At 47.2% G+C, this 26,114-nt stretch overlaps 1 protein-coding gene across 1 annotated transcript; it reads left to right on the top strand.

Moving 5' to 3' along the window:
• Positions 1–240: 240 nt before the first annotated feature.
• On the top strand, positions 241–17,223 carry Ubap1l (ubiquitin associated protein 1 like). The gene is made up of 6 exons (XM_076848633.2): positions 241–676; positions 3,167–3,331; positions 7,022–7,597; positions 9,845–10,054; positions 16,016–16,117; positions 16,932–17,223. The coding sequence occupies exons 2-6, from the start codon at positions 3,212–3,214 to the stop codon at positions 17,064–17,066; spliced, it is 1,143 nt and encodes a 380-aa protein (XP_076704748.2). The 5' UTR covers positions 241–676; positions 3,167–3,211; the 3' UTR covers positions 17,067–17,223.
• The last annotated feature ends 8,891 nt before the right edge of the window (positions 17,224–26,114 follow it).

The raw sequence follows: 26,114 nt of genomic DNA, 5'->3' as shown, positions 1-26,114 counted from the left end.
CTTGGGAGAGATGTCTTGTAGCTGGTTGTGTTTTATGAGTTTGATCTCAGAAGAGACCTGGAGAATTTGTGAATCATTTGTTGGTAATTAAAGCTATGAGCAAGTGAAGTCACTTAAAAGAGTATAGTAGAGAACTTTAAAACTGCTGTCATGACTAGACAACTCACCACAGTCTCCACCCAGGCCCATGCTCAGCTATGCCAAATGGGCACTGGCACATGGACTGGGATTTGAGAAATCCTGGATTGTATAGTTTGTTGAAGCATGCACAGCCTGGCTTTCCTAATGTCTCCACTCCCATTCCCCCACCCCCAGGCCTCTTCAGGGCTTTCTCTGTCACCTACTGAATGGAGCCAGAACTCAACCTAAAGTTCAAAGTCCTCCCCAGGCAGACCCAAATCTATCCCTTCAATCTTGGTGCAGACTGCTTCCAGCACAAGCTATCTACTTGAATCAAACAACTTGTCACCCACTCCCTCTGCCCTGCATCTTCCTGCCTCTGCTCCCTGGCTCAAGCTGTTCCCTGGAATCTCACTCTCCATCTCTCTCCTGATCACAGGCTGTTCTCCAACCTTCTGGGGTCCAGATCAAAGCCGGTTGCTTTCCTAAAGCTTCCCAAGCCCCATAAGGACTAGAACACTCCCCTTCCAGAGGCACTCCCTTGTGCGGGGTCCTGGTAAGCCCTGAAATTGTTACCTAACCATCTATATCTCTTATTTTGTATTTAGCAAGGTGACCCTCATTTTAGACTATGTTCTAACTAGATCATATCTCAGCTCTTGCCATTCTTAAGAGAGAGATTCCCAGAATCCTTTAACTCTTAAGTTACCCTGGAAGCAAGTGTATAGTAGATTAGAGAAGACCTATTAGGATGCAGTTGCTGAGTCAAAGATGGGGAAGAAGGCTGCCTTCTACCTGCTAAGTGGACAGTACATTCCCTCTGAGCCTCAATAGAACTATTGGTCTTCCCATAGTTCAGAATTCAAGTGATAACTGAAAATGTGAATGATAAATCTGAGAATGCCAAAACTTGCTGAATTTTCCATGTCTCCTTTTACACTATTGTACCTCAGAAGTGCCCTGTGAGAACTAGCTGACAGGGCAGATGGGTTATTGGTTACCCGAGGACTTGCCTGGTCCTGTATGATGGAGGCAGCATGAGGAGCAGTGTCTGCTGTGCTGGGGCGCTGGCTCAAAGCATGGAGTGAATGAGTCATATAGAGGAAGACACTGGCAAGAATGGACAGATGGGGGAGGAGATGAGGGGATTAAAGGATTTGCCCACCTGCCCTCAATTGACCTGTCTGCACTCAGATTACCCACCACCCTACCTCTACATGGTGCTCTGCTGTAGGGAACAGCATGACCGCACAGTGACCCTAAGCAGCAGAGTTTTGCGTCATCCTGGCAGGGATGACAGATTGTGTTGAGCCAGAGGCACTCTCTGGTGCAGGTTCCCTAATAATCCCTGATTGTTTGCAAAATGCCAGAGTGTCTTTAGGAGTCTAGATTTATATTATAGGTAGTTGTGAGCTTAAATTCTGTGTGAATTAGTTTTTTGTTTGTTTGTTTGTTTGTTTGTTTTTTATTGCAAGGCAGCAGACTCAATATTTAATCCCTGGCTCTTGTATTGTTAAACTAAGTACAGATACTACACTTAGGCAAAAGACCTAGAAATGATATGTGAATGAGCTTTTAATTCTGGATAAATTGTTTAACCTCATAAATCGTCAGTTATGTGCAAAGTAAACAATGGGATACCACTACACACACACAACAATGAATGGTTAAATTAAAAAGCCTGACAATTTCAGGTGTCACTGAGAATGTGATCATCTGTAACTCTCATGCACTGTTGCTATGAAAGTCAAGTAGAATTGGTCCATTTCTAAAGAAATGTTTTAAAGATGCTATTTAAGTTGAGCACAGTGGTGCATACCTGTAACCCCAGCGACTCTGGAGGCTGACCAAGGAACATCACAAGTTGGAGGCCAGCCTTGGTAATTTAGCAAGACCGTCTTAAAATAAAAATTTTAAAAAGGGCTGTGGAGTTGTAGCTCAGTGGTAGAGCACCCCTGGCTTCAATCCCTAGTAAAACACACACACACACACACATATTTGGTTTGGGGGATTGAACCCAGGGCCTTGTGCATGCAAAGCAAGCACTCTACCAACTTAGCTATATCCCTAGCCTCAGAGATATGTTTGAAACATTGACCTCATACCCAATGACCTTGATGAATTATGTTACTAATTCTAAGAATTTTATTCACAGATTATTTTTGATTTTCTTATATAATTATGTCATCCATAAATAATGGTTGCTTGCTTGCTTTCTTTCCAATTGTTACACTCCCACAAAATAGTGCCTGTAGTGCAATATTAAATAGACTTGATGGGGACTCTTTTGTATCATTTCCAGTATTGGGGATGTCCTTTTGAATCTCATCATTAAGTAGGATGTTTGCTATAGATGTTTTAGAGATATTCATTATTATTTTAAGGAAATGACAGTCTTCCTAAATTTTTAAGGGTTAGTTGCTTAAAATCACAAATGGATATTAATTTTATGAAGTATTTTTTCTGGATCCATGGAGATATAAAATTATATTACTTTGATCTTTATTAATATTTATCTGTATTCCTATTGATTAATTTTGGAATGTTAAACCAATCTGTCATTTCAGGAACAAATTCAGCTTGACATTGTTGTATGATTCTTTCCATAATTATTTTTGTTAAGATTTTTGCATCTTGGTTCATGAGAGAGTGCCATCTAATTTTCTTGTCAAGTTTGGCATAAAGGTTATATTCAATTATAATGAATTAGGAAGTATTCTTTATTTTCTTCTTCTTGCAAGAGTTTGTGTAATTTGGTGTAATTTCTTCCTTAAACTTTGGAATGGCAACTCTATTGATGAAATGCTTTAGAGCTAGTCTTATAGACAGTGATATAAAGCATGACTTAGACATGAAATAGTCAATTCCTGGCATGTGAAAGTGTTCTTGTTTTTATTTATATCCTCCCATAAGCAGCTCTGGCCAGTTCACCTGTTCTTTTCCAGTTGTGTGTTGCCCAGCTAAGCAACTGTGCAGGAGACTGGTGAGGGTCCTTGAGGTCTGAGCCTGGTCCACAGGACTCTACATTCTTTCTTTCTGACCCCAGGCAGCCTGCTGAACACTGCTGAGCCATCTCCACACTCCTGACAGAATGAGTGCCCTCGATGGTGTCCCCTTCAAGGTACCCAAGGGTTTTGTGATCAGCACAGAGCCTCTCCCTGCACCAGAGTTCAGTATCCCTGCCTGCAGGGAGCTTCTGCTGGGTTCTGTGGTAAGTGTGCCTGTCTCTCTAGCTTCTTGTCCCTGGGTCTGAGGCCTGAGAAAGGGCAGCTTGACCTGCTTTTGAATAGTCTGGGAAGCTTGAAATTAATCCAATAGAGGGGGGAAAAAAGTTTCATGAAGAAAGTTGGTGGCTAGGTGATGAGGGTTGTACAGTGGTCTTGTTTTAAGCTGAGGATACTGAGAGGCTGCTTATGTGAAGTGAGGGGCAGTTACTGCAATGGTGCTCCAGTTCCCCTTCTCTACCAACTTGCGGCCATGTCTAAAATTCCACCATTAAAATCACTCTTTTATCTGTTATCCTCTTAAAATGCAGATAGTTACCTGGGGCATATTAGAAGGAATTAGAAGGGAGTGCTATTACACAGACCCACACCTGGAAGTGGCCTAGAAGGACCTCATGCCCCTGGTTCACATCCCTAGATTACACCTTACTAAGTGCACATTCCCAGGGTATATGGTGGTATCAAAGAGCTGTGGAGCTAGCCTGGATCCCCTGGGGCCTGGGCTCACAGACTTGGTGCTCACTCTCTACTATCTGCAGGAGTGTTTATAGAAAAGTTTGAAGGTCTCGTTTGGCTCTCACTCATTTTACACATGAGAAACCTGATGTTTAGAGAAGGGGGATAGTTATTCACAGTTATTGGTAGTGATAATATGAAAATCCAGGTCCTGACTCCAGGTAATTTCATATTAGCTAAGAGTAGAACTTGGAATGAGATATAAGATACCAGTTGGGGAAGGCAAAAATTGAGGCAAAGGGTTGTTGCAGGGAATTCAGGAGCATAGAGCACAGTCCTGGGGAAAATCAGGTAAAGAGGCTGAGTGACCTCCAGGGACAGGAGAGGACCCAGTGTGAACTTGCTTCCTCTGTAGCCCCAGGAATCACAGGCTCATCAGAATCAAGGTTTACAGCTGGAAGTGGTGCCACATGCCTATTATCCCGACAGCTTAGGGGGCTGAGGCAGGAGAATTGCAAGTTCAAAGCCAGCCTCAGCAACTTAGCAAGATTGTCTCAAAATAAAAAATAAAAAGAGCTGGGATATGGCTCAGTGATTGTAAAGCCCAGAGCACAGTATCTATGGGATGCATGCTGCTCTGTGTAGCAGGTGCTCTGGCTCTCCCCTAACAGCCAGTGCTGCCTGTCTTCTCTTTGTGTTGTTGAGAACAGGAATTTACTTTACCAACCCTGCAATGGAGGTAGATTATCACAATTTTTCCCTCCTGCTCAGCTCTAACCACACTGAGAAGTTGTTCTGAAGCTTCCCTCTTTGGAAGTCGTTTTCCTTCTGTATGTGTATGGTATATAGTGGTTATAGTAGTAGTCATTTAGAATTATCTTTCCTTTTATGGTTTTGACCACCTGTAATTATAAAGGATTTCTCTTCTGTTTCTCCTAGTACTTTCTCATGTCATATCATATATTTGAATCCTTTTTGGAATTCATCTTTAGAGTGAGAATGAATCCAACTTTATTTTTTCCAGCTAGCTAACACAATTTATTGACTATCTCTCCTTTTCCTACTGCCACCTTTATTACTTTTTAAAGCCCCATATATATTATGATTTATGTCTGGATTTTCTATTATGTACCTTCAATCTGTTTGGGATAGTGTCATAGTTTAATTATCGAGAACTGGCAAAGCCAGGTCTCAGTTCTCCTTATTTATATTTTTGTTACCAGAGTTTTTATAGCTATTTTTATTTGTTTGTCTTTCATATTAAATTTAGAATCATAGTGTGGCATTTCAGAATAAAAAAATGTTGGTATTTTATTGGGTCTTTTATCCCTCTAAGTCCCACTGACTGTCTCTTTATCTCTTAGTCTTTTTCTCTCCAAGTATGCCTCAGTTATGAAATTGCCTTTTTCCTTCCTCTGTCTTTTATAACCTACCTGTTTTTGCTCAAATCTCTTTTTTCTAACCATTTATTCTGCACATGCCTATAAATATCCACTCTGTGCCTGGCCTGCCCCGGGCCTTAAAGATTCAGAGAAAGGAATAAAACCTGGTCCCTGACCTCAATCAGGCAGTCACATTGGAGCTGCTGAGTCAGACTTCTCTCCTCAAGGCAGGGTCATGTCAGTGAGAGAGGCAGTGCCTGTGTTCTGTCCAATATCTGTGTCTTTCTGCCTATCTGCCCCTTCCTCCCTCAAACACTACTTCTCCTAGCCTGTCTCTTCCTCAATTGGCCATGGGAGAGCACTAAAATTGCCCTTTAAAGTTATTTAGCCATTTTTTTCAGTGCTAGTGATCAAACCCAAGGCCTTGGGCAAGCTAGGTAAGTGCTCTACTACTGAGCTATACCTGCAGCCATACAATTTTTAATGGAGTTTTATGTTTTCTATTCTTAACTTTAAAGGTAAGAAACAGGGCTAGGGCTGTAGCTCAGTGGCAGAGTGTCTGCCTAGCACATGTGAAGCACTGGGTTTAATCCTTAGCATGCCTTTATTTCTTTATTTTTATGTGGTGCTATCAGTCTACAACTACAGAAAAGAAAGGTAAGAAATAGGAATACTCTCATTTTTAAATTCAGTTATAAATTGAATCAAAGTTAGAATAATTATATAGATTCCAGATTGCTTTCTTAGGTGGCCTAATAGTCAGTGGGATGAGCACTACAGTCAGTAGACAGAAACACAAGTTCAACACCCCTCTATCTGTCCATATCTATCATCTATCTGTCCACAGCAAATAAAAAAATTTAAGTCTTGCTGTGTGTACTGGCACATGCCTGTAATCCCAGTGACTTGGGAACCTGAGATAGGAGGATCCAAAGTTCAAGGCCAGCCTCTCAGCAATTTAGCAAGGTCCTAAGAAATTTAGGGAGACTCTGTCTCAATATAAAAAGTAAATAGGGTTGAGAATATAGTTCAGGGTTAAAGCACCCCTGCATTCAGTCCCCAGTACAAAAAAAAAAATTATGAGCCTCATTTTCATAATCTGGAACAAGGAATGACACCTGACCTACTAGTTAAATTCAACAAAGGTTAGATTATATATTTCCTGGACCCCAGAGTATCCCTGGATGAGAGCAAAGTGGGTAAAGGGCAGATATGAACTGCTCCATAGGGAGGTTTGTCTGCTGAATGGGCCTCCAAGGCTGACTGTTCAGTGGCAAACTGCTGGGCTCTGGTGAACACTTCTTTGTGAAGAACCAGTTTTATTGGATTTTTTTTTTTTCTGAACTAGAGATTGAACCCAAGAGTGCTCTACCATTGAGCTATATCCCCAGCCTTTTTTATTTTTCTTTTGAGATGGGGTCTTGCTACATTGTTAAACCTGACCTCAAACTTTGGAACCCCTTGCTTCAGTCTCCCAAGTAGCTGGGATTACAAGCATGATTCATTGCACCCAGTTATTTGAGAGATTTTTAACATAGTTAGCAATGACATACTGAATGGCAAAGGGTTTTAGATATTGCATTTCATTCTATTCAATCATTTCTCATTCTGCTCTTCATGCCAGAGCTTGCCAATAAACTGTTACTGGTATCCATTTGCCCCAGTGTTAGCTAAAACTATTGGTGGGAGTGGGCTGTGTAGGATGCCCAGGACTCCGAATCAAAAGCTGTCCAGACCTGGTAAATCTTTGGCTCATCAGGGTCCCCAGGCCAGCCATTAGGGAGCCTCCCAAGGTCCTTGTTTGCCCCATCTGGACCTCACAAAACCTTCTCTCAGCAGCATGACTTCAGCCTGGAAAGGAACACTCTCTTCTGGGTGGAGGCTGCCATCCGAGGACCCTGCTCGTACCAGTGCAATGATCTGAGGACTGTGTCAGCCCCTCCGGCCTGGCTCTTGCTGGTCAGTTCCGAAAGTGGGCTGGCATTTGCGCCTGGCACAGCCAGAGACGAGGAGGATGGACCCCAGGAGCCACTAGAGGAAGAAGAGAACAAGGAAGAAGGCTTCTCTGCCAGCGAGGAAGAGCTGGACTCCAGCAGCCCGCAGCCCCATTCTCCAGGGCGCCCTGGCTCCAGCCATGGCCTTCGCTCCCTGGATGTGCTGCGCAGCGTGAGGTCCGAGCTGGCTGGGGCACGGCGGCGGCTCTCTGAGAGCAGGTTGGCTGCCTGTCCCCGCGCGCTCCTGCACCGCTTTCGCGGTCACAGGGCGCTGAGCCTGTGCCCCTCACCGCCACCCAGGCCTGCACCCCAGCTCCCCAACGTCCCTGCACCCCAGCCCCCCAAAGCCCCTGCGCTGCCCCCACGGCCCTCGACAGCTGGCTCCATGCCCCCACTGCGGAGCCACAAGCCCACTGTTGCGGTAAGGACTGCCTGCTCCACCAGGGCCTCCGCTGGCCAGCCTCACCTCTGCAATCTCAGCTCCTTCCTCCCCGTGCTCCTTCCTTCTTAGCTTTACCTGTTCCCATCTGGCCCCGGTGTGCGGCCCTTCTGGCCATTTACCTAGAATGTTCTCTGCTTAGCAGAACCCATTCTGTTTCCCTGCTCTGTCTGCTTTGCCTCTATTGGCGCACATTTCATGATTGTAATTACCAGTTCCTGTCTGTTTCCTTGGGTGGAATGAGTTCTTTTAAGGCAGGAATCAGATGGCATTCATTTTCGTTTCCAGGGCATCTAGAAGCAGATTTGACCCATAGAGGGTTTTTAATGAATGTTGAATTGCCTTAATGAAGGAGACACAATTCTAAGGCCTCCCATGGATGAATTTTACTGTAGTCTGGGTAAGCTGGAGGCTCAATCAAGGGATAGTCACTGTAGTAACTTCCTGCCAAACACTGGGTTGGGAGAGATAAGATCCAAACCACAGGACATAGAGAGTTGGTCAAGGGGGTGTGGACAAGGCCAAGCCCTGTATAGTAGGATAAGGTATTGAGAGACAGAGAGGGCTTCTGAAGGATGGTAAGGTTTCAGGCCGAAATAGTGAGCTGGGCAGAACCCGGAGGAGAGGCAAATTTATGGTGAGGCCAAAGAAGCTTCATCCTTGGAACCTTTACTCTGTCCCTTCCAAGGCCTTATACCCAATTTCATGTTCTTCATTAAATGTTCTTTTTCTTTAAGAAGTCCTCTTAAAATTGTTTTAAGTTATCAGATTCCACAAAACCTAGATCCAGAGAGCTAGATCTAGGTTTAGATGAGTTAGGTCAAGAATTGGTAGCAGAGAGTAGCACTTGAGCACAGCTTTCTGCCAGTCAAGCCAGGAGATACTGCAGAATGAGGCCAAGTGAAATTAAATCCCAAAGACAGAAATCTCCCACTTACTGGTGTGTGACCTTAGGCAAGTTATTGAACCACTCTGAGCCACCCTTCTCTACCTAAAAAAATGGACCAGCAACCCTTCCCACGGTTGTTTAGAGCAAATAGTAAAGGGGAAAAGGCTCTGTAAGTGGGACAGACCATGCTCAAGGATCAGAGCTGATGTCAGGATGTCTCTTCCCTGGTCAGATTAGTCTAGAACAGCCATGTAGGGAGGATGGGGTAGATATTCTGTTGATGAGGAAACAAAGACAAGAGTAGACTCTTCTCCTAAAATGTGGATCTCCACCCTTGAGGTAAACAGTAGTCCCTAGAGTGGGGTCATGTTAGGGAAACCCAAGAAGAAGGGGACAGATGGGTGGGGAATTCCTACGCCCCACGTATACTTGGCCCCAGGAGCTAGAGCGGCAGCTGGTCTTTCCTTGGGAGATAGAACTAGGGTGCTGTGTTCAGGGCTAGCAGAGGAGTTCTACTATGTAGAGAAGGGGTGCTGGAAAACCAGCTGAAATGCCTTCAAGTCACCTTCCTTAGTCCAGCATTTGTGTGAGTCTCTCAAGCACAACTGAGGGGTTGGTGTGCCCAGTTCCTACCCTACTATACACCCTGCCAGACCCCAGCCCAGATGAACTCAAGAAGGAGAGTCTGGCTAGGAAGGTCTTTTCCTGCCCCATGAGGTAAAGAACCTCTGAGTAGGGTTCAACTCCCAAATGTGTGTTGTGTATCAGGGTCATTAACTTCTCTAAACCTTGACTTCAATATCTGTAAAAAGAGATAGCAGGGTGGACATATTATATTCCTTTCCTTTCCTTCCCTTTATTCTTAAGATAGGGCCTCACTAGGTTGCCCAGGCTGGTTTCAAATTCCTGAGCTCAAATGATCCTCCTGCCTTAGTCTCCTGAGTAGCTGGGACTTCAGGAGTGTATCATAGCACCTGGATACCTATCATATTTCTTTTGCAGGGTATTCTAAGTAATAAGTATTAGCCTTCATTGACAGTTTCTGTATGCCAGGCCACTTTGCTGATCCCTTTATGCCAGGCCCCTTTGCTCATGTTGTCTTATTTAAGCCTTGTTACAACCCTGTGAGGTACTTTTGAGATTGCCTCCATTTTACATTTGAATAAAGTGAGTAGACAGTGGGGAGCTGGGGTCTTCAGGGCTCTAACCCCACCCCCCACCCCCCATGCTAACTCCTACACTAGGTATAGAAACTGTACACAAAGGCACTTTTTAAATGTCCAGCCCAGCCAGGTGTCACCTCCTTTGGTAACTGACATGCCAGCCTCTCTGTATTTCAGTCTCTCAGTCCGTACACCTGCCTGCCACCCCTGAGGGGAACACCCCAGCCTCTCAACTCCCACAGATCGCACCCTGATTCTACAGCTGACCTGCTGTCTGCACTGAGCCAGGAGGAGCAGGACCTCATAGGGCCCGTGATTGCCCTGGGATATCCCCTGGGAAGGGCCATTGAGGCTCTACAGAAGACAGGGAGACAGAGCCTGAGCCAGGTAAGTGAGGGACTCAGGACTGAGGGGCTGTGAAGCTGGAGCCAATGAGTGGCCATGTGGTTTTGTATCTTGAATATATTTTGAACCTCAACCTGGTATTAATTATTGGGGTTGTGAGCAAACCTCTAGTCCCTACGCTGCCTCCTCCATAGGAGTTATCCTCACACCTACTCAGGGAATCTCAGTATTGTACACCTGTCTAGCTCTTGCCCTAAATATAGGAACTAGAGCTTCGTGTAGTCAAGAATCTTTCTAGAATAGTCCAGTAGAACTTTATCTAATGAGAGATGTTTTTATCTCTGTTGTTCAATACAGTAGCCACTAGCCTACTTCATTACATTCAATGTGGCTAGTGTGATTGAGAAACTAATTTAAAATTTCTAAAATTGTAATTAAATTTAATCCAAACAGCTACATATGCTTAGTGGCTTGGAGGGCACAGCTCTAACCACTTTCCTCAATGAATAGTTTATCAATACCCACATCCATTTCTCCACATCCTTCCATCTGGCAAAGAGTATTTATTGTTTATTTTTTAAATTGATTTAAAAAAAATAAATGACAGTGGAATGCATTACAATTCTTATTACACATATACAGCACAATTTTTCATATCTTTGGTTGTATATAAAGTATGTTGACTGGTCAAGAGTATTTATTGTGTACTTTTTGGGTATACAGATGCAGCTGGGAGCTATAGGAAAGACCGAGGTACATAAAAACCAGTGCTGTGGGTTGGGTTCCCCAGGAAGCAGAGTCAGATGAAGTTTGGCATGTAGGATGCTTATTAAGGAGGTCCTTGGGACCAGCTGCTATGGAAGGGAGGGGACAGAAGCAGAAGTGGCAGAGGAAGAAGAGCTGTAATGTAGGACCAGAAATAGCATCAGCTAACCCCACAGCTCTGGAACCTCTCTGGCTCCTCAGAGTTGCCTAAGTGAGGCTGATATGACCAGGCTTTCTACCCTACTTCAGGCAGTCATTGTTCATGGGAAGGGTGTGACGTGAGAGACATGGATCTCAACAGCTTAGGCAGTCCCTGGAGGTGTCTCCTATCCCTCCCAGCATCTGGGGTAATGAGTCCTTCAGTAAAGGGCCTCTGGAAGGTGCATCAGACTTTACCACCCCCAGATTCTATTTTCAAAGAGTACTCTTATTACTAGAATTGTGGACACTCAGTGATGGCACTCAAAGGGTAGCACTTCAATAGTTTGGGGAAGTAGGTCTTGACTCCCAATAGAAGCCAAGAATGTGAGAGCACCTTCAAAGGAGTGAGGATCCCCAAAGTAAAGAGCTGCTGGTTACAAGATGCCTGGGAGCATAACGGGCATGTATAAGTGCTGCGGAGTATTTCTGTCATCTGCTGCTGTGCAACAAACCGCCTGAACCTTAGTGCCTTAATCAACAATCATGAATTTGCTTATGAGTTTCTGTGGGTTGGCAGTTTGAAGTTGGACTCAGCTAGGTGATCTTCTGCTGGTCTCATCTTGATCTCTCTTGTGGCCATAATGTAGTGACTTCGTTGGGGCTAAATAGCTTAAGATGGGCTTGTTCCCAGTCCAGAGGTTGGTGTCAATTGTCAACTGGACCACACACATCCGACAAGCTAGCTCACTTGGTTCCAAGAATGAAAACTTCAGGGCCTCCTGAGGCCTGGGCTGGAATTGTACATAGTCACTTCTATCTTATTCTGTTGGCCAAAGCATGTCAAAGACTAGCCCAGATATAAAGGTAGAAAAATAAACTCCCTCTTGATGGGAAGAACACCCCAAAATTTATGGTCATTCTCAATCTACCACAAGGAGGTTCTAGTGAGTAGGAAAAGCTTCATGAAGGGACCACACATGGAACAGGACTTCCAAGTCTAAATAAGACCTGGCTTTGAAATAAGGAGAAGAGTAATAGGGATAGTGTGAGCAAAGGAGTTAGAGGCAGAAAGGAAGTGTGCAGGAGATCTGATCCAGTCCGTCTTGCTGGAGAAGATGCATGAGGCAGGCTGGTGGGAGATAAGACAGGGAAGGGGAGTTGGGACAGGTTGAGGGTATTTGAAAACTGGGCTGAGACTTTTATAATAACCTAGTAGGCAAAATGGAATCATAGAAAGATTATGAGTGAGGACAGGAGGTGGCATTGAATGCTATTGTCTATACCCCTGTTGTAGCATCTCCTTTGTATTTTCTAAGTATTGGGGCTCTTCATGGCTAGAAAACTGGTCACAGGGCAGTTGGCACTTATTCCTTTTTCTCCTGTCTCCACCCCACCACTGCCAGAGGACTTGAACTCCTCCTCCTCCTTCTCCTTCTCCTCCTCCCTCTCCTTCTCCTTCTTTTTTTGGTATGGGGATTGAGCCCAGGGGTATTTAACCACTGAGCCACATCCCCAGCCCTTTTTATATTTTATTTTGAGACAGGGTCTCACTGAGCGCCTCACGAAGTTGCTAAGGCTGGCTTTGAACCTGTGATCCTCCTGCCTCAGTCTCCTGAGCTGCTAGGATTTCAGGCATGTGCCACTTCCTTCACCTCCTCCTTCTCCTTCTTCTTCTTTTTTAATTTGTTTGTTGTAGTTGGACACAATACCTTTATTTTGTTTATTCATTTTTATGTGGTGCTGAGAATTGAACCCAGTGCCTCACACATGCTAGGCAAGCACTCTGCCATCGAGCTACATCTCCAGCCCCGACACCTTCTTCTTAATCACTGATGACTGCAGAATAGTGAGTGGGTCCCTGAGGTTCAAGACTCAGGCCTGCTTCTGGGTGAGGGAGTGACAGGAGAGTGATTCTTAAACAGGAGCCAGAGCAGAATGTGCTGCTGCCAGGTTGGGAAAGTGGGGAAATGCTCTGGTGTTCCCAACCCACTCCTGCTTTTTCTCTACCCTGGGTTCATAAGTCTATGCCCTATCTGGAGGAACATTTTCAACATGGTGACCCCCATGCTAGCTAAATTGGGTGGAGAGGAGGGGTTACTAACAGATTTTGAATACTTTCTTTGCACTGGTCCCTTAATCTGAAAGTCTTCAGTTAGGTCTCAGTTCTACAAAGTTATTATGCTGTTACTGTCCTGGGCATTTTGCAGATGAGGAAACTGAGACCAGGGGGTTCAATAGCCTGTCAATAGCGACAGAAGTGTTAAGGTCAGGTTGTCCTGATTCTGAATCTTTGTTGGACAGTGCTTTTCTTTCATTCTCTATGTGAAAACCTCCTAGGACAGCAACCTTGTCTTACTGTCCTGGGCATTTTGCAGATGAGGAAACTGAGACCAGGGGGTTCAATAGCCTGTCAATAGCAACAGAAGTGTTGAGGTCAGGTTGTCCTGATTCTGAATCTTTGTTGGACAGTGCTTTTCTTTCATTCTCTATGTGAAAACCTCCTAGGACAGCAACCTTGTCTTATCTGAGATTTAAGAGCAGATCTAAAGTGGCCCCTACCCTTAGCTGACCTTGGCCAAGAAGCTGGATAGGAAGGCTGTGAGGTTCAGGCCCACAGTGGGGCTCTGACATGCCTCCTCAGTCCCTTTGCCCACTGTGACAAGGCTGAGGTCTCAGCCCATCATTGTGGAATTCTGAAGATTAGTCAGAGCCAACACAGGGCACTGGCCTCCCAATGTGTTGGGTTCAGATCCTTCTCCCCTTGAAAGGAAGGAGAGCATCAGATGATGGAGATAGTACACTTAGAAGAGTCAGGAAGAGGAGATATAAGAGGAGATTCAAAAGATAAGCTCTGTGGTCTGGGGTTGTAGCTTAGTGGTAGAGTGCTTGCCTAGCTTGTATAATAATCAAAAAATAAAGATATTGTGCCTACCTATAACTAAAAAATAAATAAATAAAAGATAAGCTCTATGCCTCTCTCCTTCCTTTTACAGATATGATGTGCCCAAAGGACAGGCTTGAGCAGCATGTGTAAGGGTCCAGGGTCCAAGCTCAGAACTTGCTATAGGACTCCAGACACACCAAGCTCCTTTTTTTTGTGCTTCCCTGTTTATAGGACAGAGGAGGAATAAGTATGTGTTTGGAACCAATGACTTCTGGAAAACGCATCCTGGGGTCTGAAGGTGACATTTAACCTAGGGCCTCAGGCAAGCTTGGTACCCTCTACAGTCCCATAGACCCAAAAGCTGACCAAGCAGCAGAATCTTTAAAGTGCAGACCCCCAGGCCCTGTCCTGAAGAGCCCCAATCTATCTGGACCAGACCCAAGAACCTATAATTTTAGAAGATCTGCAGATGGTCTAGATATGCAGCCTGGCATGGTGTGGAGGTGGTCAACTGTCCCTTCAGCCAGTGATTCTTAACTTTGGCTGTACATTAGAATCACCTGGAGAACTATAAATTCATCCCAGTGTCCAGGTTATGCCTCAGATCAAATATACTGGAGCCTCTGGTGAGGCCCAGGCACCAGTAATTTTCAAAATTCCCAGGGTGGTTGTAAAGAGCACCAAGGCTGAGAATCATTGCTATGGGCAAGCCAAAAGGTAAAGGGAGCATCCACCATCTGCCCTTGCCTTTGCCCTCTCACCTTCTGAAGGTGAAGTTTTCTTCAGAACCTCTGTCCACTGCCAGGCTACCTCAAAGCTTCTCCTCTAGCAACCAATCTCCTTCTCAGACAAGAGGTCAAGTTATCCTGGAACCCTGGGCAAACCACCTGCCCTGTCTTGACCTGTTTCCCCAGTTGTGAAAGGCAGCCTTGAGTATGTGATTTTCCAAATGTGCTCAGAGCGAGGTCTAGACGTTCCAAGCAGAACTTCTGGCAGGAGTGCTGGATTCTGGGCTCCCATGGCCCTTGCCCTCAGTTCTTCCAGGCAGCTCTGATCTTAGCTTATTATTGAAGCCTCATATGCTAGGACAAACAGCTCAGGAGTGATGACAGTTTGAAAACCATTAGGTTAGATGATCTGCACTTTCTGCCCCGCTCTGCAGAAACCCAACCTGCTCCTTCTCGGCATATACTCATAATTTTTGTGGTCTGGAGCCTTCGTTTGACACCTACTTCCTATAAATCCTGCTTTGATTTGCCTGGCACTGATGTTGTCCTGTGTCTGGTTTATCTCCCCCACTAAGCTGTGAGTTCCTTGAAGGGTAGTTCTTAATTCAGTTTATAAACACAGCATATATTTATTGAGCTCCTTCTGCCGCCATGCTGGTGCTGGGGATCCAGTGAATAGAACTGCCCAACCCCTCCCTGTGGAGCAAAAAGCTAGTGGGTAAGGAAGATTAAGTGAAGCAATTACAAAGTTGTATGTGCTGTGCCGGGGAGCACAGGGTGGTCTGGGCGCACTAGAGATGGCACCCAGTGAAGGTGGCAGAGAAGCTTCCCCAGGAAAGCACTGAGGCTTGCTTCAGCTTGGGGAGCCAGACAGGGAGAAGCCTGGAAAATATTGGATGGAACTGAGCCCTAGTAAAGAGGCAGCACTTTAGCCTAAGAGTAAAAGTAGCCCCTGGTGACTTAGGCAGGGAGTGACTGGAGCAGGTGTGCAGCCCTGTGGGATCCTCCTCTCCCTACCACCCCTCCCTCTGGTTCTGGTGCAGGACTGTTAAGCCTCAAGGAGCTCTGGATGGCAGAGATGTGTCTGGGGTAGGGTGGCTGAGGAGACTCCTTCTCCAAGGAGGGTGGGCAGGCTGGGGTGCAGGATTGCCTAGGGGTGGCAGGCAAGATGCCCATCTGAGGCCTGTCGTGCTCCCCACTTAGGTTCTGTGAACATCTTAGCCCACTCTGAAAGTCCTTTTCCTGGATTCCAGCCCCCAACTTGGGACAGCCAGTGAGGTGAAGACCCATTGTCCACCTGTCCCCAGGTCCTTTTTTCCTCTTCTGTTAGCCCATGGTATCTCTGGGGCCTCATGGGATGTGGTGGGCTGGCCAGTCTGCCTAGTTCTGAGCTCAGGCCTTAGTGAGGCCCTGGGTGCCTCTACACCTCGTCTGTTGCCTCTGCCTCTCTTATCATCCTTCCCTCTTTGCCTTCTTCCCGCCCAGTTTCTCAGCTACCTCAGTGCCCATGAAAGGCTTCTGCAGCAGGGCTACGAGGAGGCCCTGGTGGACGAGGCCATGGAGATGTTCCAGTTCTCTGAGAGCCAGGTCAGCTGGGCCTCCTGCCTGGGCTCCAGGGGCTGGGAGGTATGGGTCATACCAGTTCCCAGAGCAGCCTGTGGGCTGACAGGAGATAGCCTGCAGCCTCAGTTCAGGGGAGAAAGAGCTGGCCCAGGGAGATGAAGCAGAAGATAGAGGGAGAATCCCGAGATGTGGGGAGGGCAACTGGAGGCAAAGAAAGCAGGGGTTTTGTTTTATTTAGCTGAATCAACACAACAGACATTCGTGAATGCCCATTCTTTGTCGGACACCCAGACAGGAATCAAGGGCCCCACAGATACTTGAACTCCCCAGAATGCAGGCAGCTGCAGGCCTCACAGAAAATTCTAAGTGCTTGATGAATACTACTTGCCTCCAACCCTACTCCCTGCCAGAGCACCTGTTCATAGAGGCAGCCAGAGGGACAGAGGTGCTGAGGAGGAAAGGGGTCAGAAGAGGAGGGCAGGCAAGGGCTGCATTATGTGAAACCTCAGCAATGCTGGCACACCTGGCGCCAGTGTGCACCCTTCTTCCTGCCCCAGTACCTGAGTACAGGGGTCAAGGCCAAGTGAGAGGGGAGAGGTGAGGCCAGGACAGAGCCAGTAGCCAGGTCAGAACTTCTTTCCCTGGTAGAGGAAGAGTTGGGAGCCACATCACACTTCCTACACATAGAGGTACAGGAAGATGGCAGATGCTGCTGAGGATTAGGTTCTTCTGGTTTGGGGGACCAAAGCTTTCTGGGATGAGGTGCAGAAGGTACTGGGGAGTTGCTTCCAGGGTGTAGGTGGGCCTTGCAGAGCCCCTCCCATCTCCTCCTCCTCAGGCAGGGGAATTCCTGCGCCTCTGGGAGCAGTTCAGCGACATGGGCTTCCAGCCACACCGGATCAAGGAGGTGCTGCTTGTCCATGGCAACCATCGTGATCAAGCCCTAGAGGAGCTGGTGGCCTGTGCCCAGTGACGGCTGAGGCATTCTGCAAGGCCTGGGCAACCCCGTCCAGCCTGTTATGAAAACCTAACAAGACTAAGGAAGCCGTGCATTCTCACTGTGTAAACAATGCCAAGGGCGGGAGTTGAAAGCATTGCCCCCTTGCCTCCTAGAAGGGGCAGAGGGGAGAGGGTGGGCAAGGAATCACGTTTTTCATATTTGTATTTGACTCTTCAAACTATGTGCATTAATCACTTTGACTTTGAGAAAATTAAAACAAATAAATCATGGCAGTTCTTTTTTTAATATTTATTTTTTTAGTTTTAGGTGGACACAATATCTCTATTTTACTTTTATGTGGTGCTGAGGATCGAACCCAGTGCCTCATGCTTGCTAGGCGAGCGCTCTACCACTGAGCCACAACCTCCAACCCTTGTGGCAGTTCTTTTGAGTCCTGTAGGCTCCTGGTTTTGGTTTGGAAAGAACATCTTAACTGTGGGTTAGAAGCCTTGAGTTCTGATGATGTCTGGAATCAAGGAGTTTTTGAGCCTTAGATTCTCAAGAAAAAGTAGAAAGATTTGACCAGATCAAAATTTAAAAATTTTCAGACCTAGCTGCTCTCCATAAGGTATTCTGATTCAAAAGGCATAGCTTGGCAGCCATCAGGAATCTGTTTGCTTGCAGGTTTCTTTTTTTCTTGGAGATAGTTCTTTCTGTTATCCAGGCTGATCTTGAACTCCTAGACTCAAGTGATCCTCCAGCCCCAGCCTCCTGAGTAGCTGGGGCTATCAGTGTGTGCTATCATGCCCAGCTTGTTTTGTTTTATGTAAGAAGCCCCCTGGGTATTCTTTACAATGTACTGGGCCCACAGCTAGTGTTTGTGAACCTCTGGAACAGCCACTCTATGCCCCCTGCTCTGACAATCTGGGGTCCTATGTCAGTCTTTCCTCCTTGGGGATGGGGAAGTTGGTACCAGAGTAGCCTCTAGTCACCCCAGGTCTATCCTTTAGAGGGCCTCAAGAATTGAGATGGCCAGTTGCTATAGTGGCCCATGACTCAGGCAAGCAGAGGTCAGAGGCCAAGATGCTGATGCCCTGCCATCCCAGCTGGCCCATGCAAAAACCTGTAGCAATTACCACAAAATCCAAACCTCCCAGCTTCACTCCACCCTGCAAATGGGGCTGGGCATGGAGCTGAGGTCTGTTAAAAAAAAAAAAAAAAAAAAGAAACTTCCACATTTCTCAGTTCATAGAGACACTGTGTTTGAATGTGTAACAGGGACTTCTGCAGGTATACACTGCAGAACTGGAACTCAGGTCTCCTAAGGCCGTCCAGCCCCTTGATGCTTCCTACTAAGCCTTAATGTCTGACAACTTGAAATCACATTAAAAATATTCTTTGATCTTCAAACTTGTTTTGAATAATTTGCAGGCAATACAAAACTATTAGAACATCTGAAAGATGGCACCAAGTTGGTCATGTGTCTATTGCCCAAAAGAGAACTACACTTGGAAAAGACAGTAAAGTTCAATTTCTAAGATACAATGTTAGCTCCAAAGCTATTTGTGTTCTGATTAACCTGGACTCAGTCCATCACTTTATTAAGTCCCCTGGATTAGAGGTGACTAGTTGGCAGGCCCTCACACATGCCACTATTCCCATCCTTCTTCCACCTGCCCCAAACCTTTCCATCCCTAGAAAACTATTGCTTGATTAAAAAATGAAATGGCAATGGGCAAATTTGTTAGTTCAAAATAATTTTTTAGATGATAGAATAATGAAATAACATCTAAGCTGGAACTACATCCTAGATCATTATCTAGTTATGTGACTCTTTGAAATTGTTAAGCACCTGCTCAGCCCTGTGTTAGTCCCTCTGAGATGAGATGATACCACCAGCATTCCAGAAGCTACTTACAGCTAAGTTGATGAGCCAAAACTACAACCAAAGACTCATTCATTCACTGATTCTTCCACCCCACAAACCTTTATTACATACCACACCAACTCAGCCTGCAGTGGGGGAAGGTGGGACAAAGCATGAGAAATGGCCTCTGTCCTGGAACAGGGCTTCCTGGGGCTGGCCTGGCTTGTGGGTCAGTCAGCGGCTCCTGTGGGCAGGTCAGTGCCTGTGCTGGTGATAATGGCAGGCAGGCAGGCTCTGGCTCAATAAGGGCCTCTGAAGGTTATACTTGGCCAGTTCCCTGGTGGAACTGGATCCTGGCCAGACACCCTGGCTGGCTCTATCCCCAGCCCAGCAGTGGGGTACCCACCCCAGCCCAGCCTCCTGGCTCCTAATGGTGGCCCTCCCTCCTGCCCATTCTCCTCCTGAGAGGAGAATAACCTGTCCTTATAAGGCCACCCACTCAAGAGACGTGCATTCTGTGTCCTCTGGGCAGCTGCCCATGTGATGTCATCTGCTGTTTTATTGCTCAAGACTTTTAACCTATGGTTTTATTTTTTTTGTCATTAAGAAAATGTTTCCAGGTTGAGCAAAGACATTAACTGGGTGTCAGATGAGGGCAGAAAGATGGAAGGAAGCCAGAGGATTGGGGAGCCAGAGACCCAGGACAGGCCAGCCTGGGGGCATGGCTTAATTACAGATTCCAAATACCCCCAGCAGCCCTAGTATTCCAAGGACTCCAGCAAGCCTCGTGCTGACAATTGCCCCTTATTAAATGACACTCAGTATAGTTGGGAGAATGTCCCCTCCCTCAGATATAGTCATCTTAGTGGTTGTCCAAGTGTCCTGTCATCCTCAGACCAGGGATAGGCACATGTCACATCCACACAGAGCCAGTGGGCCTGGGCCTATAACCTCAGAACCCTGGGGGCACTTGATCTGGCTGTAACCAGGAGTGGACACAGCTCCTGAAGTCCTGGAGTCTGTAGCTGCTGGGCTCCACCCTTCCCCAACAAGCACTCTGGCCTTCCCAGGAGCTAAGCACCCAGAGTTCTTCCAGTCGGATCCTGTTCTCCTTAACTTGGCCAAAGGTGGTTCCACCTGCTGACAACCAAAACACCAACAGGATACGGTGAGGACAGGAACACAGGCAGCAACCAACTGGGATAGAATTTGTCCTGTCTCCCTGTGAACCTGGGGAAAGTCTAAGCTTAGGGAGGAAAAGTTGGGCCTGGACTGTCTGCAAGGTTGTGGCCTCCAGTGGGCAACTTCCATCCTGGGCCTGTAACTGCTGAGGGAAACCTCCCTCCTACTGCGAGGCCCTGGGGACAGACACTGAACCCTGCAGTCTCTCTGCCCCTGAGCCTGACACAGCTTATAGTTAGGACACTCAGGTGTGTTTGCTGAATGGGAGAGAAGGAGGAAAAGAGGGAGAGAGGGAAACCCAGGAATGCTGTCCCTCCTTTGGGGAGCACGTGGCACATTTTGCATGGCAGCAGAGTGGAGCGGAGACAAGCCTGGGTCATATCCCTGAGCAGATCAGAAGCAGTGGCCACACTGTGGTGTAGCAGGTCCAGCTGAGGAGAGGGGTGGGTGCTGCTGGTCAGGAAAGCCACCACCCCTGCCCTGTGATGAGTGTTGCTCTGTCACCCCAATCCCTGCCATATGGGGGCAGGTGGCCAAAGAGATAGCCTGGAGGTAGTCCAGAGCTGTTTGGGAGGTTCAAGGTAGGAAGCGAAGCTAAGAAAAACATTTTTTCTCCCCTCAGGGGTGCAGGACCCTCAGTGACCTTTCAAAGGAATGACACTTCATCTGTATCTTTGGTCAGACCCAGCAGTGGGGAGGGCTCTCTGTACATCTCAGGTCAGAGGATAGGGCCCTGCCCCTGCACCTCACACACCCCTCCTTCCCACCTCCACCAGAGGGAGCATTGCTCCATATCCCTACGACAGTGCCAGATCAGGGTTACATTCTGGAGACAGTAAGTATCCTAACAGGAGGAATGGCAGGCCCCAACCCCTCCTTAGGGCCCCCTCCATTGCTACCTAAACACCTTCTCCAGACCAACTGCCCTTGCCTGAGGGTCAAGATTCTTCTGGTTTATTGACATTGTGGGCCCAGCACTGTTTGTTCTAAGCTCTTTCAGTGTGCTATATTATCCTCCCAACAGCCCTTTGAGTTTAGGCACACTTATGCTCACTGACCGAAGCCCATCTGAGATCCCAAGAGGTTAAATTACCCAAGGTCACACATTCTAGAAAGTGCTAGAACTGAATTAGAATCCAGAAAATCTGAGCTAGCAGCTGAAACATCCCTGCTACCTCACTGGCTCCCGTCACAATGGGGCCCTCACCTGGTCCCATAGCAAATATGGACATCAGACAGATGTCCTCTCATCTTCAATGACAGACACAAAGCAACTCAGAGAGGGGATGTAACCAGCCCAAAGTTACCCAGCAAATGGGTGACAAGGCTAAACCTGAAGCAAGGGTCTCCAGAGCTCTCACTGGGGAGCCTGAGGACCTCTTGGTTAAAGTTGGTGAATGTCAGGTCTGGCCAGGGCAATATAGAGCCAGGCTCTGCCTCAGGGCTGGTACTGCAGTTCTGCCTGGTCTCTCACCTGGAAGTGGATGGCAGAAGCTGTGTACTCTGGAGCTCACACCTCTGGTTCCATTCCCAGCCAATCTTCAGAGAGCTATTAAAGGTCAATTTTTTCCCCTCAAATCCAAGTGTTTTGGGAGGTAAGGCCCCAGCTGCCAGTCACAGTCACGGAGGCACTGCCCTTGCCCAGAAGACATTCCTCTGGTTCCCATCACCGAGTAATCAGGCCAAGGCATGAGATGGACATATTCCAGTATCCTTTATTGTGCCCAAGCCTAGCCACTCAGTGACACATGCTCATAGAGATGGCCAGAAGGGACAGGGCACACATCCAGCAAGCTCCAGCCAGGAAAGAGATGACAACTCAAATCAGGTCCTCAGGGAAAGTTGAGGAATGAGGCCATTTACAAAGAGTGAAGGGCCACTCCAAGAACTGCAAGAGACAGCCAGGCTCTCACCACTCCTAGACTTGAAGGAGTGGCCACCCCAAGCCGGAGACTGAGAGGACTACACAGAAAGGGCCACCTGTCAGGTCCTGTGATTGGATCAGTGGAAGAAAAAGCATAAGACAGCCATGCAGAGAGGGAGCTGGGAAATGAGTCCCCTGACCTCACACTCCCCCCTCCCTACTCCGGCTGGTGCTCCCATTGGGCAGCTTCCAGGGGCACTGAGCACCTCTGTCTACTGCACTCACTGCCTCAAAAATGTGCCATAGCTCCCCATTCCTGTAGAAGAAAGCTCAGGTTCTCCTGCCAGGCATTCAAGGGTCCCACACTTAGGCCCAAGCCACCTCTCTGGCCTTGCAACAGCAGGTGCTTCACATAATCTGCACAATGACTGCATAAGGTGAGTACCGCCATCATCTCCGTTCTATAAAGAAACCATTTGCCCAAGATTACCCATCGGTAAGTGATGCAGCTGGAATAGGAACCCATGACCCCCTGAAGCTGAGGCCTGGGCTTAATGGTTCTGAGCGCTAAGTACCGACTGCAAGGCTGTGTTCCACTCACCAGGCCTGTGCCCTCCTCACAGCAAGTGCTCAAAGTGTGAAGAACAGAAAGGAGCATGGAGAGGAAGATGGCATGCTGATGGGTAAACTCTCATTTCACATGTGTATTAACCCTGTGGGGTAGGAATTATCTCTGTGTAGAGTTGAGAGCCCTTAACTTCAGAAAGATTAAGGAACTTACCCAAAGTTAAACAGCAGTCACTCTCAGCCAACATTTGGCTCCCAAACCAGCTGGCTGACAGGCAGGCCCTATGGTCTCTCTGCAGAGGATGCCCCACAAGATCTTCTTCCCTTATTTCCATCCCAACCCAGTGCTAGCACCCTCTCTGAGCACCTGGAATTCTCTCTGCTAACCAGCACTTTGGAGTTAGGCACATCATTAGAAAGCCCCAGTTAGAATGAAAATAAGTTACCCCGAAAGAGAAGCATACTGAGCCAATGGCCTTGGGCCACTCTTAGAATTGGTGAAACTGTGTGTGTGTGTGTGTGTGTGTGTGAGAGAGAGAGAGAGAGACAGAGAGAGAGAGAGAGAGAGTGATTTTGTGTGTGTGAGGCTTTGAAGGACCCAGGTACCCAAATATCACCGACTTCTTTGTCTCTCCTTACTGAATCAAAGCAAGATGCTAAGAGAACAGGACATAAGAGGAGTGAGTTTTACTGGACAAAATAAGAATAGAAGTATGGAATCCAAGTCGGCAGGCCTGATGGTTCATTGTGGGGAACCTCCCTCTTGGGTGTCCTGGCAGACAACACAAGAGATCAGCATGGTATGAGAAGAAGAGGATTCTAGAAATATAGAATTTAGCTCAGGAATTTAGCTCACACTGCCTTCTGTATGCCCGCAGGCAAATACTCGGTCCTCCTTGACCTCATATTCCTCCCCTGTGAAAAGAGAGGGGTCAGACTAGACGTTTGTACCTTGCCACCCAATAAAAGACCCCTTTTACCTTTCTCAGTTGCTGAGATGCCAGAGAGGGGCTCCCTCTTTTCAAGCTCCCCTGCTCCAGCTGGGGCCAAAGCCTGCGGACTGTGGAGAACACTGCTGGGTGGAGACCTCCTCCACCAGGGTCCCGCATCCTGTGTCTATGATCAGGATGCTCAGAGGTGGCCTGTCTTCTGACAGCTGAGTCTCCCACCAGCACAGTTAATTTTCTGCTGTTCCTGAGAAGTGACAGAAACTTGAAGCAAAGCAATTAGGATGAAAAAGAGGCCCAGCTGCTTGGGGCCAAAGGAAAATAAACAGACAGGCCCTGTGTGTACTCCACCGCCAAGAGGAGCCATTCTTCATGGGATGATTAGCATTTCCAATCCCAGCTTCTTCCCCTCCCTTGAAAGAAGAAAAGTGACCCATGAGTTGCTGCTATTTTCAGATCCTCTCTTCCCAGAATGTCTTGAGGACTTGATAGCTTGTTTCCTCATGGAAGTCTTCCCTGGCCACCTGCCCAGCAGCCCTGCCAGAAATGGTACCCCTCCCTCTGAAATCTGATTCTTGTCCTGTACCTCTCCTGTAGGTTTTCCCTTGATTGATCAATTGACTCATTCATTCTCTCTTTCAACAGACATAAATTGGACACCATTCATCCATTTGACAAGTTTAAGCCCTTACTATGTTCTAGTCACTGTTTTAGATCCTGGTGTTTCAGTAGTGAATGAAACAGATGAAAATCTCTGCCCTTGGGCCAGGGATGTGCTTTGGTGGCAGAGCACTTGCCTAGCATGTGAGAGACCCCTAGGTTTGATCCCTTGTGCTTTAAAAAAAAAAAAAAAAAATTCTACCATCATGGAGCTCAAACTTTAGTAGGAGGAACAAGTGAAAATATAGCATGGAAAATGATGATAAATGTTCTGGGGAAAAACAATCAGGAAAAGGAAGAGGGGATGCAGAGAAAGGGGAGGTAGATTTTAAGTAGGGAGGTCAGAGAGGCCCAAGAATCAAAGTGACATATGAGCAAAGACCTTGCAGGAGGTGGGGGTGTGAGCCAGATGTCTAAGTGAGGGAGGTGTATGCCAGGTAGAAGGACATCGCTCAAGGACCCAGAGCTGGGAGCGTGCCTGGTGTGTTTCAAGAATAGCAGGGAGGCTGGGAGAACGTGGTAAGAGATGAAGTTGTGAAGGAACGGGGTGGAGAGACTCTGAAGAACTTTGGCTTTCACTCTAGTGGATGGGGAGCCCCCCACAAGGGTTCTGTCTGGAGGAGCAACAGGTCTGACTAGCATCTGGTTAGGAGGCTCTGGCTGCCATGGGAACAGGCTGAGGGAGGAAATCATAGAAGCAGGCCAGGGGCGTGGGGCAGTGTGGGAAGGCCTAACTTCTGCCTAACCTCTGTCAGGCAGCTACATAAACAAGGCAGGGTAATCTCTAGGGAGAGGAAAGCTTGGGGTGCAGGGTATCTAGAGTCAGGGTCAAGAGAAAAGCTTGTGGAATACTGGAGAGAGTGCCAGAAAACATTTTGCAGGGTGGCCACAAAAGGTCAGAAAAATGTTTTCCCTGTTGCTTTAAGCTGTGTGTGTATGTGTGTGTGTGTGTGTGTGTGTGTGTGTGTGTGTGTGTGTGTGTGTGTGTCTTTGTCAGGACAAATTTTTCAGTTGCCTCTGAGCTAGACAGAGAGATTTAAAAACCAAAGTCTCTGGGCTAAGTAATTCCTAAAACCTCTGTAATTTGCCTACCCGCCCCTAGTTTGTGCCCCAGAATATGTTCTTGCAGTGATCAAGTCTAGATGCCAGGGTATGAGAGGCTGAGAATCCCTTGTCCTGGGTTCAGGTCTCTGCTCTTCAACTTAACTGGCTGTGTGATTTGGGTGACTCAGGCTGGCTTTCTGCTGGTTTCTCCACCTACAAAACAGCTGTGGTAACAATCCTTGCCAAGGGCAATGGAGACAGACACTGGCTATGGGGGGAACTACAGAGCCTTAACTCTGAGGACCCCTGAGCCAGATAAGGTGGGCTGCTTCTGCAAACTTCTCCCACCCTTCCTGAGAGGGAGGGAGTCTCTGTGAAAGTGTAACTCCCACTCCACCCATGGCCAGTTGTGGAAACCCTCTTGAAGTGGGCCGTTAGTTTCCTGGCTAGGTCCTAAGGCAAGAGAACCGAGGAGAAAGGGCTGGATCCAAGGGAACTGATGAACCAAAAAAGAAGTAAGGACAGAAAGAAAAGGATGAAAGGAAGGAGATGTTAAAGAGATGGAAGCCGGTCCATCTCAGAACGTCAGCTAAGCAGGGATGCAGCACAGAAAACAAACATGTAGCCCTGGTTCAAAGTCAGGCTCTGCCACTTACCAGCTGGGCCTTTTCCAATCATGTGACCTTTGGGTTGTGGGGTGGTTCTTTGAGAGGAGGAGCAGGAGTGCTGTGGAGCTGTCTAGCCTTGAAATTCTCAAATACTCAAGTAAGTGAAGTATGGGAAGCTCTGTATGAATAACTGTGCTATTATTATCATGCAGAAAAGAGCTCAGGAAGATTCCTCAGAGCGAAGGAACAACCAAATTCAGGGAGCTCACGGAGCAGCCGAAAGTGTAGCCACACAGAGTTCTGTGAGTGAAAAAGCCTGAGAGCTGATCAACAAGCATCTCC

The sequence above is a fragment of the Callospermophilus lateralis genome, chromosome 3, assembly GCF_048772815.1.
Source record: "Callospermophilus lateralis isolate mCalLat2 chromosome 3, mCalLat2.hap1, whole genome shotgun sequence".
NCBI lineage: Eukaryota > Metazoa > Chordata > Mammalia > Rodentia > Sciuridae > Callospermophilus > Callospermophilus lateralis.
The sequence above is the reverse complement of the archived record's forward strand: the minus strand, read 5'-3'. Positions and strand labels throughout refer to the sequence as shown.

What these genes read in the sequence shown, in the direction of transcription:
- Ubap1l (XM_076848633.2), top strand. Translation starts at nt 3,212, where the DNA reads ATGAGTGCCCTCGATGGTGTCCCCTTCAAGGTACCCAAGGGTTTTGTG. An exon ending in AGCTTCTGCTGGGTTCTGTG is followed by an intron (nt 3,332 to 7,021) that starts GTAAGTGTGCCT and finishes TTCTCTCAGCAG; the next exon opens with CATGACTTCAGCCTGGAAAG. An exon ending in GGAGACAGAGCCTGAGCCAG is followed by an intron (nt 10,055 to 16,015) that starts GTAAGTGAGGGA and finishes CTTCCCGCCCAG; the next exon opens with TTTCTCAGCTACCTCAGTGC.